This window comes from Nannospalax galili, unplaced genomic scaffold (genome assembly GCF_000622305.1).
Source record: "Nannospalax galili isolate Female #2095 unplaced genomic scaffold, S.galili_v1.0 scaffold14, whole genome shotgun sequence".
NCBI lineage: Eukaryota > Metazoa > Chordata > Mammalia > Rodentia > Spalacidae > Nannospalax > Nannospalax galili.
This window is the reverse complement of record NW_008336953.1, coordinates 4,669,097-4,687,707: the sequence shown is the minus strand read 5'-3', so window position 1 is coordinate 4,687,707 and position 18,611 is coordinate 4,669,097. Positions and strand designations below refer to the sequence as shown.

Sequence of the window (18,611 nt, the reverse complement as noted above, 5' to 3'; positions counted from 1 at the left end):
TCTCTCTCTCTCTCTCTCTCTCTCTTTCTTTCTTTCTTTCTTTCCAAACCACATATTTCTATATATAGAGGATGCAGTGGTTTGAATGAGAATGTCCCCTATAGGCTCCAAGTATTTGGACATTTTGTCCCCAGTTGGTGGCACTGTTTTGGGAGGTCTCAGAAGGTGTGGTCATGCTGGAGGAAGCGTGTCACTGGAGGCAGGCTCTCTTGCTTCCTGTGCCTGCTTGAAAATGTGAGTTCTCTGCTTTTGTTCCTGCTCTAGCCACTTCTGCTGCCTTGCCTCCCTGCCATGATGGACTCTTGCCTCTTTGGAACCATATGCTCAAATAAACTCTTCCTTTTATAAGTTGCTTTGGTCAGTGTTTCTTTCACAGCAACAGAAAAGTAACTAATGCAGGGGACAAGAGGGTACATCTGCACAAGGGAACCAATGCCACCGTTGTACATGGAATTCCTTCTAAAGTGAGTTGGATAAATAACATTCAATTTCTGATAGATGAACACACCAATCTTTTTCATATAAATCTGTTTTATTGCAGAGAACTTATAGATATTTACATGCTGCAACACGTCACAACAAAAATTTACCAAATATTTCATGGTGGGATGCTGTAGATTTCAGATAATAGTTTTAGAAGAACCACAGGTTAAGTGAAGAGACTTACAACTTTGTTGATTCTACAACTCTCGGTTGCTAAATGCTAGAAGTCAAAGGGCAGTGTGTTCTCAGGCCTACCTGCCGGCACTTGCATGCAGAAACCTAGGAAGCAAATAACGAGAACTGTCGGGTTTCAATTCCATGTTGCCACCGAAGTTTACAATGGGTGAGTTATAATTCATGTTGTAAAGCATTTAATTCTTGCATAAAATATACAGTTCTATTAAGACGGATATAAATCTACTTATTGTTAACCCTGGCTTAGAACAAGGACAGGATGCAGCCTGCACATGCGTTGAGAAGGACAGCCTAGCAAACATTTGTGGAGACCTTACCCATGTCTGTGCACTTTCCATTGCTCTTAGCCTGGGAACAGAGCCTCCAGAATGAGCCTACAGATTTCAGCATCTCCTAGTGATAAGAGAATGGAAATGAAACTCTAGGAAAGACCCTAAGCATCCTTGCTGGTTTGTGCTGGTGGAGAGTAATCTATGGACTATAGACTGTTGCTAAGATATAATTTGGCAAATCTGTAAGCCACATGTCTAGCAGGATCATCCTGAATTTCAGTAAAAGTCAGCAACGTTTGACTACTTTAATTCTCAGAAGTGAGTCAAGTGCTAACAGATCTCACACAAGCGAAACAGGTATGTAGGTTTAGAACCTCTAAACTAAATTCATAAATATACCTTAAAGTGGCATTCTACGGTCACCTAGCAGATAGATTTTGATTGAAAGAGATGGATGAAAAAACTAAATGAAGGCAGCAGTTAAAAATAAAATTTCTATAGTGCTTCAAACTTACCCCACCAACCTGAGTAATGTACTAAGCAAGCAAATGTGGGGGTGGGGTTAGACATAGCTTTGCAAACTGTCCACATGCTTGCTCACTCCTGAATAAGTAATCACTGAGAAAACTTTGATGATAGATACAAAGACTTCTGTTTCTATCTTCCACTGAGAATAATAAGAACAGCCCCATGTCTACCTTCTGAAATTCTTTCTCTTCATCTTTCATCCTCCTAGTGTGTCCTCCCTGATGTTCACAAAATGAAAACGTTATTTGGCTGGAAATGTCTTGGCCCAATAATGAGTGGATTGTTCAGTGTTTGCAGTGAAAGAAAAGGGAAGCACGGGCTATAATTTCATGTGATTCGTCTTTAAATAAAATGAGATTAAGCTTTGGAATTTCATTGCAATATCACATCATTAGCAAAGTGAGCAGCTGAGGGTGGTTACACTAGGAGATCAGTGTGAAAGGCAGGGCATTTTATAAGATACACTTTGAGGGCTGTCTTGCCTTGCAAATAAATCTTGCACTTTGCATTTTGAGCTAGGTGTCTTGCAATGAAAATTTGCAGGACTTGTAAGTTGTGGTACTGGGAAGAATGAAAAACCCATACCACTTCATGGGCTTTGAATATATCAGCTTATAAAATCTCTTTGGGATTTGAGACCAGCAGGCTCTACACCTAGGTGAAGTAGTGAATAAAAATTTATGAGAATAAATAGTTTAAGGTAATTTAAAATATCATATTTTCAGTATGCATAATAAAAATATATCCATACAGTGATCTTGATGCTGTCATTAATTTTTCTCTTTATAAAAATAATCCCTTGAAAGTGCTATTCGGAGTTACCTTCCTGTCTCTGTTTTGAAAGGCAGATTTCCTGGACTTGTAGCATGCTGTCACTCCCACAGCACCCCTAGGGTTGCCCCTTTCCAGTGGTGATGATGCACAGTACCGTGTCCTCGCTCAGCTCCTTCCTTAGGAAATACTAAGTATGAAATACTCAAAGTTAAAAGGAACAGTGAATTGGGATGATCTAGCTTTGACTTTGAACAAACAATGGTAAGTTGTCCTTAACTTACAGACACAAATGACTAAGCAGGACCCCTTGATCTCCACGATTAATAGCCTCTGATCCCTACAAGAAGTGCAAAACAAATAACTTGTATTTAAAGATGATTAGGGCAGTGTAACAGACAATGATGGGAAATAATAAAGTCAAATCTAAATTCATACTGTATAAACCATGGCCCAAACTTAAAGTTTTCATCATAACAGTTATGGCTTCCTAAGCCAGAGAAAGCTTACTGTACTCCAAGAATCTACTACAGTTGGTAGATAGCATGTATTCGGTAAGTTGCAATAGCAATTGAGTAGCTGCAGATTGCATAAATGTGTTGTGTCACGTAATATCAAAGTTATTTGCAAAAATCATACAATCTGGAATGCTTGCATATGAGACACAACCATGTAGGGAGACGTAACATTTTAAGAAAATGAGAGCCATCATTTATATAAAAGGTATTTTGGGGGTGCATTAGGTGAGCAGTGCTACGAAGGTTAGATAGATCCTCTTCAGTCAGCTATTAGAGTTTCAGTCTCAAGCATCTAGTCTCTTCCCTTCTTTGCCCAAATTCATGCCTTCATCTTCCGCATCTCCTGATTTTCCTGCTGGGATCTCAAATCCCATGGGTAAAGACTAATCAGGGCAATCTCCCTTGAATGTGCTCAAACTTCAAGATTTCCCTAGTGTTACCACAGGGAATGATTTCTTGTCTGAGCCAGGCTTCCAACACAGTACCCTCCAGCTTTTTTCAACCCATGCCTTTGATCCCACCACACTATGTGCCACATTCCCCTGGATGACAAATATTCCTTGGCAATTATTGATTCTCACATCTTCTATCCAACCAGGGGTTCCTCTTGTTCTCCCTGGGGATGCTACAGTTGGCAGGTGTCCCAGACCTCTTACTTCTGAGGCCCGGCCACCTTATTCACACTCAAAGCAGAAGAGGCAGGTAAAGCTAGACTTCTTTCCACATTTGTTTGATCTGGGGTCTCAAACTCCCAAGGACAGACCTCAGCTCGGGATGTTAAGGGTTGGTGGCAACTATTACTTGAGTTATAGGAGCCAGATGGGATCTCCATAGAGGAAGATGTCTGTTTATCCTGGTCTCCCATTGGGTTGAGATTCTCATTTTCTAATTTTGATGCTACAACTTTGGGGGGCAGTTCTTCCAATCGTCCAGCACTCCCAGGGAGACCTGGAGTCTTGGACATCAAGTGATTCTCATCTTCAAAGAGGCATGGCCCTTGGCTCTCCCAAGGGCCCACTTCTGCCTTATCTGCGCTCTTGTGACTGAGCTGCTGACACCCTTCAGTCGCCTTAGGCTTGGGGTGGGACTTCTCCTTTGAGAAAAAAGCTGGGTTTTTCTCCACTTCAGAAGCTGCAATTGATACGTGTTTTTGAGCTTTTGGTTCGGAAGGCACAGGACCAGGGGTCAGGTCATAAACCTCCCAAGGGCACACTTCCCCGATGTCAAAGTTGTCCTTCATCTGAGTGCTGCCCGGGCTCAGGTCAGAGTTGGCAGTGGGGAGGCTGACCCGCTGCTGTTTCATAATCCCGGACTTGTGAGGCTTGCTGGGCTCCATGTGGTTGGAGTTTGAGGGGACGGAGTCTTTCGTCTCTGTGTTATCTGAGTTCGAGTGCTTCCTGGTGGTCAGTCTGTCCTTGGGCAGAGGTCTCTGGGGCTTGGGGCGCTCCTCCGCACCCGATGCCTGGGTTTTCCCAGCCAGCCCCAGGGTCTTCTCCTTGGCACTTGCGATGACACTCAGCGACTTCTGCAGCACGGACGTCCGCGGGTGCCCGGGCTTCTTCTCGGAGCTGAGGTTGTGCGCGCTGGCGGACTTGCACACCAGAGGCACCGACTCCGTCGATTCCGTTTCACTGTCCTCTTTGATCTTCTGCGTCAACTTCTTACTGGAAAGAGACTCCAGGGTGGGGCTCTCGGTGGCCTCCTCCTGGCTGGCGGCGGGCAGGCTGCGGGATTCCTCCATCTGGTCCCTCACGTGGTCGTATGTGCTGTGGGATTTCTTGAGAGAGAAGACTCGGTGTTTCAGGGACTCCTCCTTGGGCTTCCCTGACTCGGGTGGGTTCTTCCGGACCAGGCCCGCGCCCTTGGGCGCACTGTGATCTGCGCCTTCCTTGTCCTCCTTGGAGCACTGCCTGCTGACCGTTTCTGGGATCTCGGTGATGCGCCTCATGATGGACCTGCCCAGGCCTTTCTTGGAGCACCGCTTTTTCTGGAGGTGGGGATTGTTTGTGATCATCTTCTTCCGTTTGTATATTTCTAACTGGGCATATAGTTTCTTCAGCTCATCCTGCCAAAACAAAAGGAAAAATTTAAAGGCATGGAATTCATTGTTTCAGACAGAAAACATCACTGAAAGGTGTTTGATAGCAGTAAGCTGGAGCTCTTTCAGACAACTGTTCTATTGCTTTTTGTCACAATTTTATTCAACAATTTCTCTTTGTTCTTAAATATCTAATTATTCGGTGGATTTTGAAAAATAAAATCTGAACTTTAAGTTATGATCTTAAACATTTTACCTTTGATTCATGGAGTAAGGACTTTGAATGTTCAACCTCTGAAGCCCAGACAGAACTACAACAAAATCCAGCACTGGATTATATCAGTGGGCCCAAACTGGACTAAGCTGACATTGCCTGCTGCTGAGGAGCATCCCTGAGAAGTGCTGGAAGCATCATGTGATGTTGGTAGTCATGAATGATACTAGTCTAAAGCTATGAACAATGGTCCAAAACCCCTTCCTTCAGTGGCCAATATGTTTGCACAGATTATATTAAATAATCCAGTCTCTCCACTCACAACAGCAAGATGTCAAAAACGTAAACCACAGAACACGTATAACCCGATCACCATTGTGGTGGTCAGTAAGTCAGTCAAGGTGACCAAAGATGGCCAAGGCTACAGAACTGAGACCGCTTTATGCATTTTAAGTATACTATGATTGTACATCGCAGTATTACAGCTTCTGGTGTCTCCCGTCACACACATACATCCCCTTTCTCTTTAAAACATATATAGATACAACACACATACACACACACACACACACACACACACACACACACACTCTCACACACTCCCCAGTCCACATGTGTTTGCTATATCAAATTGGACTAAGCTGACACAGGTAAGAAGATACCTGGCCTTACCCGAATGTCCTCCGGATCCAGGCTGTGCTCACTCCAAGCTGAATTGATGCTGCTGTTCAGGTAGGACCCAGAACGCCCCATGTCCAGCTCGTCTTCATACGCTTCTGTGGCAATGTCATCACGGGGATTATTGCTTGAATGGGAAAACTGCAACAGATAGCATGAGCTGTGGCTTTAGCCGCTGTGAGGCAAGACCATCGTTCTCTAAGGTTCCAGTGCTAACTTCATTTTTTAAGATAAACTCACTCAAAACAGACCAACGGCTTACTGCTCTGTTTGTGATTTACCTTCCATGCCGTTCCCTGGAGCTGTGAGTGAGGCTGCATCAGCTTCACTCATTCTTTGACTCCAACTTTACCCTTGTCTCTTTTCAAGGCTCCCAGTATTGAACTGACTCTACTGTTTTCCATGATATATTTGATTTTGCAAATGAAAATTAGTAGAAAGAAAACAAAGAAAGGCTCCTTAAGGGAAACATGTAGATGTAAGATGTACGAATGAGATTTGTCTGTCTTTATAATATGCTAAAATGTAAGATGACTACCCTCACTTAGGTGAGGGTCCAGTCATCTATGGCACAATTAGCTCCAGTGACTGGAATGTGACTCCACATCTACTGTACATAGTTTAGACTTTCAAAACTCAGTGAGCAGGATGTGTGAGTCCAGTCTCAAGTTGGTCATTGGTGAGATGTTGAGCAAAACATAGACCTAACCTGGCACACAGCACCACCTTGGCCTAATGACCTTTTACCAGGATGGTATTTAAGTTTGGAAAGAGTCACTGAAATTACAGATTCTTTTCCTCCACCTCATCGTTGTTTATCAAGTTCCTCCTTTACCACACTTTGATGATTTTCATGGGATATTTTCGGTTTTGTGTGCTGATTTGCATTCTTTTTAGGTGTAGAAGTCAGAAAGAGTGAATTTGGTAAATGTTAGAAAGCAGGAAGATGAGCCAAAGTCATCTAGCCATGCATTCAGTAATGAGTAGAAAACATGCCTTAAAACAGTGAGGTAATTGCTCAGCAAACACAGATTCTCTTCTCCCATATTATCCCCAGTTCAACTATTTCTTTAAAAAATCAGTAGGTTGTGTTATAGCAGCTCAACCAGATTAGGACCACAGCCATCAACAGTGATGATGTTGATGCAAAGGGAAGCAAAATGGAACTGGGGTTTGTCTACACTGGATTGTTTGTAATTGGCACTGACTGGGAAATCACCTTTAATGGTCTTTCCTTTTTTACTTGTGAGATCCGCAGGTATCATGAATTTAAAGATGCAGTGGTGGCTATGATGGAATCCCAAATCTCACAAGGTATTTGTTATACCACCTGGAGGTTACTTCAAAGAATAAAATTGTTTTTCTAGAGCAAAATCTTGGAGACAAGTGTTAAGCTTAGGGCAGGCAAGAGCTGGAGCTGTACTAAGTGATAGAATACACATTCAGCATTCACAAGCCCCAGGATTTGATCCCCAGCAACCCCAAAACAACAAAAACAGTCATTTGTCAGGTATTACACATTTCCTGTTTGTTTATTTTCTCCTTAGGGCTTTATCCTAAATGCTACTTTAAATATTTATCTTACTTATCTTCTTTCCCCTCCCCCACCCCTAAATCTAACTCCCATCAGAGCACATCTTCCTATCTGTTCATTAGTTATTCTAAGTGTCTAGCAAAATCCTTCAATCATATTATTTTGTTATATGTTGGGATGAATTTCATATATCAATTTTACATTTTTAAAGCATCTAATTCAGGGATCTGGAAAGATGGTTCAGTGGTTAAGACCTAGGTTCAGTTCCCAGTACCCACATGGTAGCTGACAGCCATCCATAACTCCAGTTTCAGGGGATCTGATGCCCTCTTCTGACCTCTAAGAGCACTGCATGGCATGGGTGCACATACACATATGCAGGCAACACACTCATACACATAAAATAGAAATTAAAAATACAAATTTTTAAAAAATGTGATTGAGTGTTAGTATTACACAAGGCTGTGCAATAATCGCTATGGTTTAATTCCAGAATATTTTCATCACCTCAACAGGGGCTCTCAAACTGATGATGTAATTAATTGCTTTCACTATTCCTGTTCATGCTGTGGAAACGACTAATCTGTTTCTTTTTCTGCAGATTTGCCAGTTGTAGAGATTTTACACAGATGAAAGTGTGGACTATGTGGCCTTGTGTGACCAGCTTTTTCAATTGGCACAATGCTGTCAGAGTTGTAGCATATGTCCACATTTCATTCTTGTGTGTGTGTGTGTGTGTGTGTGTGTGTGTGTTTGTGCACTTATGTACTTGTATGTCCATATTCATGTATGTTCAGGTGCATGTATGTGTGTTGCATATAGGTGTATATGCATGGGGAAGCCAGAGGTCAGCTTCAGGCATCACTCCTCAGGCCGCTGTCCACTTTGCTTTTTAAGACAAGAGTTTCTCACTTGACTGGAACTCACCAAGTAGACTAGGCTGACTGGCCAGCAAGGCCCAGAGAGCTGCCTGTCCTGCTTCCCCAGTGCTGTGATTACAAGTATGAGCCACCACACCTGGCTTCTCTTAAGTGGGTTCTTGGGATTTAATGCAGGTCAACTTTACTGACTGAACTATTTCCCCAGCCTACATTAAATTCATTTTTATTGACAAGTAATATTCCATTATGTAAACATATCATTAGTGGGTGAATATCTAGGTTGTTTCTGTTCTTCGGTTATTATGAGTAAAGCACCTGTAGACATTCATGTTCAAGATTTTTTGTATGCGCATATGTCTTCTCTTTGTAGAATAGTAATGATTTCTTGAATGAACAGTCTGAGTATATCCATTAATCTAATAAATATATAACCATATGGAGTTTAAAAGTACCTAAGATAAAATACGGTAACAAAATGATCTACAAAAACTGGTTAACAGAACTCAGGGAGCAGTGAAATGAGCATTTGTTTTGTTTGTAATTGCTTGACTTTTCAATCAGGCTGCACCTAAAGGTTAATTGTGAAAGCTGAGCTCATTCCTGGAGTGAAAGACAGTATACCTGACCTTTGGTCTCATGCTTACTCATGCTGTCCAGCGTGGCACTGATAATTAGATACCTAATGTTCCAGTACCATGATTTTCCATGTGTAAAACAAAATAGAATTAATAGCGATACTGTAACTTGAATACCGAATCGCCTGTTATTAAATTGATGCACTTGGGTAGAGAAAACCTCAACTGAGGAATTTCCTCTATTGTACTGGCCTGTGGACATGTCTGTGGGGCATTTTCTTGGTTGTTGAGTGAAGTAGGAGGGCCCTGCCTACTGTAGGTGGTGCCACCCCTGGGCAGCTGGTCCTAGGTTTTATAAAAAAGCAGACTGAGTACATGCCAGAGGAGCAAGCCAGTAAGCAGTGTTTCTCCAGTCTGTGCTTCAGTTCCTGCTTCCGGGTTCCTGCCCTGACTTCCTGCCTTGACTACCCTCGATGATGGACTGTGCTATAAGCCAAATAAATCCTTTCCTCCCCAAGTGTTTGGTCAGTATTTTATCACAGCAATAGAAGTAACTAGGACTGCTTTCAAGTCAAGATGAGGAAACGGAAATTCAGAGAGATCCAGAGTTTTGGCTAATGTTGTAGTAGTCCACAGCTAGTTCAAGGGGAAGAACACTCCTGGAAGCCCCATCTTCTGACTCCCTGAGTACTTTCCTCCACTTTGTGCTTAAAGCCTTAGTAAATCTTGGCCAGAATATAGCATTATTGATATTCTTCTACACATAATATCATACTTACTTCTATTTACACTAAAATTCTCTGAATTTTTTAAATAAAATAAGAGGATCTTTAACTAATTCTTTTTTAATTTTTATTTTTATGTGTATGAGTATTTTGCCTACATCATGTATGTGCACTACATGTATTTAGTACCAGTGGAGGCTAGAGAGGGTGTTGGATTCCCTGGAGATTTGGAGCTTCAGGCTGCTGTGAGATACCATGTGGGTACTGGGAGCTAAACTCAGGTCCTCTGCAAGAGCAGCAAGAGTTTTTAAGCACTAGGGCACCTCTTCAGCCTCAACATGACAGTTCTTTTTTGTTGTTGTTGTTGTTCTTTTTGAACAACAGCTGTCCTGGATTCACTATGAAGACCAGGCTGGCCTCGAACTCAGAGATCCACCTGCCTCTGCCTCCTGAGTGCTGGGATTAAAGGCGTGCACCACCACGATTATCATCTCAGTGAAAGTCACTTTGAACTCATAATGATTAACAGGGTAGAAATTAAAATATTCAGAAGGGACTAAAGCAGATAATAAATTATGGTATGAATTAAAGTACTTAAATTATTTAAAATGTTAATAACCTCCTCTCAAAAAAAACCCAGATACCCAGGGAGAGGAACGTTTTAAAAACTCTGTCACAAATTTCCACACTTCCTTGCCCATTGTGGCAGATGTTTTTTAAAGGAGAAATAATTCCGTGCTCTTAAAATTATTGCCTTGCAAGAGAAAATAAGATGTAGGAAGAGTACCTTTGGAATCAAAAGCAACCCGATGGTGACTGTCACAGTCAAATGAGTGTGTGCAAAATACAGCATCAGTATCCAGTCAGACTGCAGTCTTGAGGCAAGCACGAATCTGAAACAAGAATTCTTCATGTTAGTAGTCAAGAGAGAGGATTCTACTTTAAAACCTAGGATATTTGGAAGTATTTCTTCTCAGTTTATTTAAAAATAGAAAAAAAAGACTTTCTATTACATATTGTCTCTTCACAGAAGAAGAAAGTTTAGGCAAACTTCATTATTCACAAGATAGTAAAATTATTATTTATTATTTGAGGTTGCCTTACACACAGGATATGTGAAACCTATTCCAATATATATGTATATATGATTACACACACACACACACACACACACACACATATTCTACAATGCTAAGACAGTGAATACATCAGGTCAGAATGGAGGAAGTTATAAATTGGTGACTCAGGCAAATATAGGTTGCAAGTAACATCCAAATATATTTTATTGTAATATTTTTTATTCACAAAACATTAATTGGAATGAAGGGGAAAGGAGTGGTTAATTATTTAGTTATCTTTCTTTGCAGGGAATCTCAAAGATTTACATGGTAAATAATGCAGTAGATGAAATGAATAATCGAATAATTTTTAGATGTCTGCTTATTTATTTTCTTTCTTTTTTGGTGGTGCTGGGAGGGGGGTGTCAAACTCCAGACCTCTTTCATCCTTAGATAAACACTTTTTACCACTGAGTAGGATACCCAGTAAAAGGTACCTTTTAAAAGAAAAAAATTAAGGTGTTCAAAATTGTCAACGTTTAAAAATAATTTGCAATTTAATATTTGAAATCATCTCCAACTGAGGATTTATAAAGTTGTATTCCAAGTTGGTGAAGAAGAACCCAGTCTTGAAGTCTGCTCCAGTAACTTTGGAGATTCCTGTAAACTGTAGGTGTATGATACAAAGCTCATGTTTAAAGGAACCCATCCCTACGTAGAAACCAGAGCTATTTTTATGAAGGTTTTTCTGCAATTGTAATCCTTCTTTTAATTTTCCCATACACTGTGGATTCAAATGGATTATGATTAGAATTTTGTTTCAATGGCATGCATCATCAAAGGTGAAAAGTTCACATCCTTAAAGTATTATATCTTAAGATTTATTTTTGCTGGGCATGGTGGTGCACGCCTTTAGTCCCAGCACTTGGGAGGCAGAGGCAGGCAGATCTCTGTGAGTTCAAGGCCAGCCTGGTCTACATAGTGAGTTCCAGGACAGGTGGGACTACAGGGAGACCCTGTCTCAAAAAGACAAAAAAAAAAAAAGATTTATTTTTATTGTTATTTATGTGTGTGTGGTGGGGGTGGCTGTGATCCACACATGAGGTACTAGAAGAGGCCAAAAGAGGGCATCAGATCCCCTAGAGCTGGAGTTACAGGAATTTGCAACCTGCTTGATGTAAGTGCTGGGAACCAAACTTGGGTCTTCTCCAAGAACATCAAGTGCTCTTTACCACTAAGAGTTCTTTCCAGCCCCCAAACTCATAATTACAAAACAAATATATGAATGGTTAACAGGAACAAACTCATTTAAAATCTGACCTGGAGTGTATTCATGACAATTAGGCTAAATCAATTCATATTACTAATATATAAAGCAACATTGTCGCCAAGAGTATTTCTTCCTCATTCTCACTGCCCCCTTCTCTTAGAACAGCACACTAAAATAGAAGTTCAAGAGTCATCCAAAGTTTAAAGTTATTTTCCCATGCCTCTGGAGATGTAAAAAACAGACTGGCGGCTCGCAAAAAGTGCAGAATGCTTATGATAGCTCATGTGTCATTACAAAGGCACCTTCTCCAGCTCCTTTGTGGGAACAGGCGCCTCACCTGAGTCTTGAGTAGGACTTTACATGTAGTTTTTGCAGCGATGATACACTTTTGACATGGTCTACTTCCCTGAGTTATGTGAGATTTGTTTAATCATTTCCGATGGAACTGCCATACTAAGTAACACATTCCAAACTCTGAGGCATATGTGATACAAACACACACATATGTATATACACACATAGACACATATACATATATATTTACACATACACACATGTATGTATATATAAATTATCCAAGCCCAAACATTTAGAGGCCACTATGTGTGTTGCAGCAGAAAGGTCCATCAGTAGAAACAGATTTGTGTCTCTAAGGTTCCGCTTATCAGGGAATCCTATCTCAAATACCAACCAAATGAGTTACAACTTCTCAACACACATAGATGGAAGAATGTTTCCATAGACTTTAAGTGAAAATTGTGAACTTCCAAAAAAAAATCACTTTGAAATACTGTTGGCAGTAATTACCTTCAAATTAATCAGCTTTAAATTAATGCCATACTTTTAAGTTGCAGGTCTAGGTAGAAATAGTCCAAGAAAAGCTGAGTTTTGCAGTCATTTTTAAAGCTTCGTTTTTTAAAAAGATAGTTCAACCTTTAGAAAATAGGTCTAAAAGGCTGGAGCACAGAAATATTTGTAAATTGTGGTTAAAAATAAAAACAGACTTTCAAAATCTTGCAGATTCCTAAAGGGTTGCTTTATGCTAGCTCCAAAAATAAAGAATTAGAAAAACTGGGAGAAAGGTCTTCTGCATATTTATCCTTTCAGATTTAGTTCTTTGATAATCATTTACTTTCATCTAATCTGACCATTTGGTAAGAATGAAAGTAAGTGTGTATATCTAGGTAGTCATTTTAATTTTAATGTGAACACACACACACACACACACACAGAATTTTATACTTTAAGCAGATAGGCAAGAACACATGTACCCTATTGACAGTGTGCTTCTCCTGATATCAGGAGCCTTAGTTAATAGTATTTCTTTCAAGAAAAAAGACTCAAATGCATCTGATTCATTTTAAATTATTATGTTATTTCTTCTTTCTCTGGGACTTTATAAGTATTAGAAACATAGCATATATTAAGTTGATGTGTAAAAGGGGCTTTGACCATATTTTATTTCTTTAGTATTATTTCTATTACCAGTTCCCCAACCTGTTCAAATTCATATTCTAAAGGCCACTATGTTTAACTACAATCTAATTCATTTGTCCTTCTGGCTACAAAAATGCTAAAAAAAAATTACAGTGTGTTAAAAATAGACACACACACACACACACACACACACACACACACACACACACACACACACACACACACACACACACACACACACACACACACACACAGAGCACCTGAAGTGAATATACTAGCGTGTTAGCGATGCTTATCTTTGGGTGGTACGAACAAGGTGTTTACTTTTTCCTTTAGTATTTTAGAATCTTTTGGTGGGGACTATCTGTTGCCTTAGGACTAAAATATTTTGTAAAGTCTGTGTAAGAAACAGTTTACTCATCTGTCTATGAAAGGACCTGGGCTAGTTTAGAGTTCAAAATCTATTGAAAAATCATATTTAGTGATGTTTTCATCACTCAGAGTATATCTACAGGAGAAAAGTTTATTTATACTTCTTTGAAAAGACTTAATTTGAGCAACTTACTTGCTTCAGTGAAACTAGCTGCTTTTGGACTACTTTGTCTCATTTGGAGTTTGTCACCCATGGGGATACTTGCAGGCACCTAACTCTTCACTTGGCTTGTGAATACAACACTGGGCCTCGATCTGATCACTGAGTAGCCTGCTTGCTAGATCTGAAAACTCGCATGCTTGACATTCTAAAGAAAAATCACAAAAGGGTCACTTCCTGGGAGGGTAATCCTAGTCTTTATCCCATGGGACCACAACACTGTCTTCTGATCCCAGACTTCCCCTCTCAGAACCCGGAGGAAGTCTCTGCGCTTGGCTTACTTTTCGTCTCATATTCCACACTCATCTTCCTTGTGTCCTCTCCTCCTCTTTTCTTTATCTGTAACTTGGCTGCAGCAAGACAAAGCTGGACCAATTCCCCTGACTCCGGCCCCCCGTGGCATTCCCAGCCTATTGGACCATAGAGATGTCCTTTGATACTTAGAAGTTTAAATGTGTAGCATGCCTAGAGTCTCAATTGCTCTCTGGCAACATCTCTTCCTGACGGGGAAGTTTGTGTTTTCTGAGTTCTGACGGAAATGGGACACAAGCACCCTGAGACACTTCCACAGGTCCCAGCCTCCTGTCTGTCCCACCTGGACTCCCAGGGAGTCTAAATGCCAGAAAGGACCTGAAGCCGAAGGACAGAAATCCCCTTTCTACTCAAGACAAGACATTACATTTCTAATTAAATTCATAAGTGTGTCCTGACTTTCAGTATTTTCAGGCAGTTGAATGACATTTTCTAAGTTGCCTTTCAATGCTGGGATTCCCCTTTCATGTGCCCTGATGGTTTCATTCCATTTTAACTATGAAGCAGTGAAAAGTTCTCAGAAGCAAGTCCAGGTGCTTCATTTTGCTTCCCGTGTTCCCTGCCACCTTCCCCTCCATCTTCTGATGTAGTGATACATGAGATGGTCACAAAACAGCAACGAGGCTACACATTTTCAGCCCAGATCTTCATGGCTAAAACACGGTGACGACAGGACACCATGAGCACAGTAATCTAGGCATCAAATTGTATTAGAATCCAGGGGAATCCACACTCATGCGGTGTCTATTAACAATTTTAAAGTATATGTCACCGTATTAAAAGTGAGGGAAAAATGTGAGTTAGATACAGCTGCCTTACAATTTATGTGGATTGTTTTACAGCTTAATAACAAAGTATATATATATATATATAAATATATATATAAAATATCCCATGATATCTTGTAAATGGCTTAGCATAATATAATAATATTGAGCTAAGTTTCAAAATGAGTGAAGCTGGAAAAAAGAAAGAAAAAATCCATGAGAAGGAACTAGGAGCAATTGAAAAATTCACTTGGCATTTCTCCAACAAATTCGGTACTTATAAACAGTTGTCCCTTTAAAATCTTTTCATTATGCATCTTGTACAGTTTTGCTGTTCAAACTGCAGCACACCAGCGAAATAATACAGTCTGCCCGAGCTGCAGCGGTCACGTGCCTGATTGTGTGGAATATGGCGGAGATGATGAGCTCGTTGTGGACCGCAACGGCCATATAGCGTGGCTCGTGGAACGCTGACGGGACTGTCCGCACTGCATAGCAGAGATAAACACCCCAAAGGAGGAATAGAAATTCAGCTGTGAGAAGAACAGACAAAAATCTCCATGAATTTCATAGGTTGAAATAAAGAAAATGTGACTTCTTACACATTTTTATTATGGAAACATAAGCTTAGATATAAGCACAGGCTTATAAAATTTCATTCACTCATATAAAATTACAGGTGTCATATGTTTATTTTAAAAATTTTATTCAGGGTAGAGAAGATTTTCCAAAGATATACCTTATTCCTGTCATTGTTTATGATAGAATTTATATTCTCATTTTTTGGCTAACATCTGACTTTTTTCCTTCAATGGTGGTAAACTAATTTTCCACAGTTTCAACCTATGTTTGGGATGTTCATAAAGGATCTGGCTCATACAAAGTTATCAAGACAAGAAATGGCTTATTCATATACACAGCTTCTCAAAGGTAAGCTCTTACTGCGTTGAGAACCATGAGTCAAGCAAAAACATCCCCTGCTGGAACATCAGAACACAGGTTGTTAAACATTCATTGGAATATCTTACAAATTAAACATTGTTTCTTCACACATGCCAGAAATCCTATCTTTTGTGGGTGGAGTGTGGTAAGCGGTACTAAAATTTGCAATTCCCTGGTTCCATCTTTGTGACCAGAAGAGGCGGGCATAGTCTATCAACTGAGAGTAAGGGCTTTAAGGTCATCCTAAGCCTGAGTCTGAGCCTGACTCTCTGCCTAACTCCTCGAAGTCTCCAGCAATTTATTTAACTTCTCTAAATCAATTTCTTCACTTAGACAATAAAAATAACAAAAGTACGCATTTACAGGATTATTTACTAAGTCAAATAACATATGAAATACAACATGGTTTCCCATATACTGAAGCTTTTTAATTTTTCAAATAATTTTTTATTTTTATCTGTGTATTTGAGGGTTTGCCTGGACGCATGTAAGTACACCTGGACATCCAATGTCTGTGGGGGACAGAAGAGGACGCTGGATCCTCTGCAGTTACAGGTGGATGCCATCTACAATGTTGGTGCTGGGAACTGAACCAGGGTTCCCTGGAAGAGCAGCTAGTGTTCTTAACTGCTGAGACATTTCTTTAGCCCCTACTAAAGTTATTTTTAATACTAAGCTTCTCATTTTTCAGTTTTCAAACTGATTATTGCTATTCTTTTTGTTTTGTTTTGATTTTTCAAGACAGGGTCTGGCTTCCCTCTTGCCCAAACCTCCCAAGTCCTGGGGTTACAAACGTGTGCCACAACAGGCTGATTGAACACTACGATTTTAAGCTAATTGGACTAATCTGTTTCATCTCTTAGTAACACGACCTTATTGGAGGATAATAGCTAATTGCTAAGAGGAAAAGCTTCATGTGGAGTCACGCTGCCAGTGATGCTTTGCACAGCCATAACCTTGCTGAAATGTGGATCTCAGAACACTGACTGTCCATCCACAAGCCAAGCTGTTCTATCTGCCAACATTCCAGCATATTTCCACATGAATTTAAACATTAGACAGTTATCCAACTACTGAAAATCCCCTAAATAAACCAATCTTTCGGGAGCTATGTTTAAAAACCCTGACATGACCAAAAGTCAAAAGCCAAAAAAAAAAAAAAAAAGAAGAAGAAGAAGAAGAAAGAAAGAAACTTTCCTACAAACCTGCAATGAGATTTAGGGAAAATCCAAATTGTCCATCATGGTAGCTGCGCTGAGTGCTGGGAACAGTTTCCAGCCCAGTTACAGGCTTAGAACAGGAACTGAGGAAATCATCTCAGTGGACCATTTCCTTTTTCTGTTCTACTTCCTCCCATGGCTCCACAACCTTCATTACCCAGTTGGCAATCTCAGAGCCATGTTACACACCTCATGTTAAGTGCTCACATGCCTTCATGACTTGTAACTTTCATGGCCTAAGCCTCTCATTTGCCCCATGTAACCCACTCACCAAAAATGAGGGACACAGTCTCCCAAAACTGCATTTTGATAAAATCAGAATTTTCCCATACGCTGCCAGTGACTTTGGGTTTGTGTATCACATCTCTACTGGCAGATTTATTCAAGCCCTTAGAACAGTGGAAATAATTCCCATCCCAAAGGAAGACATGCCTTTGGCTTCAGGATGTTCCTGGCAGTCCTGTTAGCTGCCCACACTGCTTCACTTTATTCCTCATTGCCTGTCTGTATCTTAGACTCTGAATCACAGCGTGGTTTGTGAGCAGCCTTGTGAGAGGGATCAACTGTATCTCCATTCAGAAATCTGCAGTGGTTCACTGCTGTCGTCCACAGCTGCATCCTGGCACTGGTACCCATCTGCAACATGACTTCATGGTACATGCCTACTGTCATCCTCCAGTGTGCACCAACAGAGACTCTCTGAACTGACGCATTGTCCTATTGCACTTTGAATGCTACAAAGATTGGTATTGGGTCTGGCAAGATGGTTCAGTGCAAAAAGGTGCTTGCTACCAAGAGAGGTGATCTGAATTCCAGCCCCAGAATCCACATGGTGGAAGGAGAGAAGGAAGGAGAGAATCAACTCCTACAAGTTGTCGTCTGTGTTCTATACACACAGGCATGGGCACACACATACACACACACACACATACACATGACATATGAACTCACAAAAATGGTGACAGCATACACAAGTCCCATGCAAGCTCACACTAGACAAAATCCCAGCATAGACATTAGGAGGTGGGTAAGAAACCCCAACCCACTCTAAGGAATTTTGGCAACTGACAGCTGCTGGGAGGGAAATAAACAGGCTCAAGAATGGGACTCTTGGTAGGTTAACGAGGCTTCAGTGGATGGACCCACTCTAAAGGACACTTGGGGACACAAATTAGACCCTATAGGCCTTATTATGTATATAATAGAGCTCATTAGATTGGGCAGGAGGGGATAATAAGGGAAAATGTGGATAGGGGAAGGGATCTAATACTATCAAATTATAGTGTATGAAAATCACAAAAATTCAATAAAAACCTTAAAGTAAATACTAAAATAACTATAAATACTTCGGCATGTATGAATACTTTGAAAAGAGCATATAACTACTATGATGTTGCTATTTAACAAAATAACAATAAACACTTAATGTTATCAAACACCTACAATACATTAAAATTTCCTCAATTATATTGTATCTTAACAAATATTTGTCAAATAAATAAATGGTAAACAGCAACAAAAAGATTGGTCTTGTGTCTGAGTCTTCATTCACATTTTAGCTGCCACTGAAAATTTTCCACTTCCCCATACTTTTTCTTTAG

At 40.4% G+C, this 18,611-nt stretch overlaps 1 protein-coding gene and 1 long non-coding RNA gene across 4 annotated transcripts in view; one reads left to right on the top strand and one right to left on the bottom strand.

Moving 5' to 3' along the window:
• Positions 1–513: 513 nt before the first annotated feature.
• The window catches only part of Gpr158 (G protein-coupled receptor 158), a 444,454-nt gene continuing 426,356 nt past the window's right edge, over positions 514–18,611 (bottom strand). For both annotated transcript variants that reach the window (XM_008831743.2, XM_029562921.1), the window contains 4 exons: positions 15,243–15,381; positions 10,200–10,305; positions 5,692–5,838; positions 514–4,832 (listed from right to left, as the gene is read on the bottom strand). In XM_008831743.2, coding sequence (XP_008829965.1) covers positions 3,420–4,832; positions 5,692–5,838; positions 10,200–10,305; positions 15,243–15,381 — 1,805 coding nt within the window. In that variant the 3' untranslated portion in view covers positions 514–3,419. The remainder of the gene's footprint in view (positions 4,833–5,691; positions 5,839–10,199; positions 10,306–15,242; positions 15,382–18,611) is intronic.
• Positions 5,675–17,910, top strand: LOC115070138. 2 transcript variants are annotated; one of them, XR_003849342.1, is made up of 3 exons: positions 5,675–5,751; positions 15,685–15,778; positions 16,654–17,910. It is a non-coding gene; the product is annotated as an uncharacterized LOC115070138 (long non-coding RNA). The 2 variants fall into 2 exon arrangements; XR_003849343.1 differs by lacking the exon at positions 5,675–5,751 and adding an exon at positions 6,959–7,011.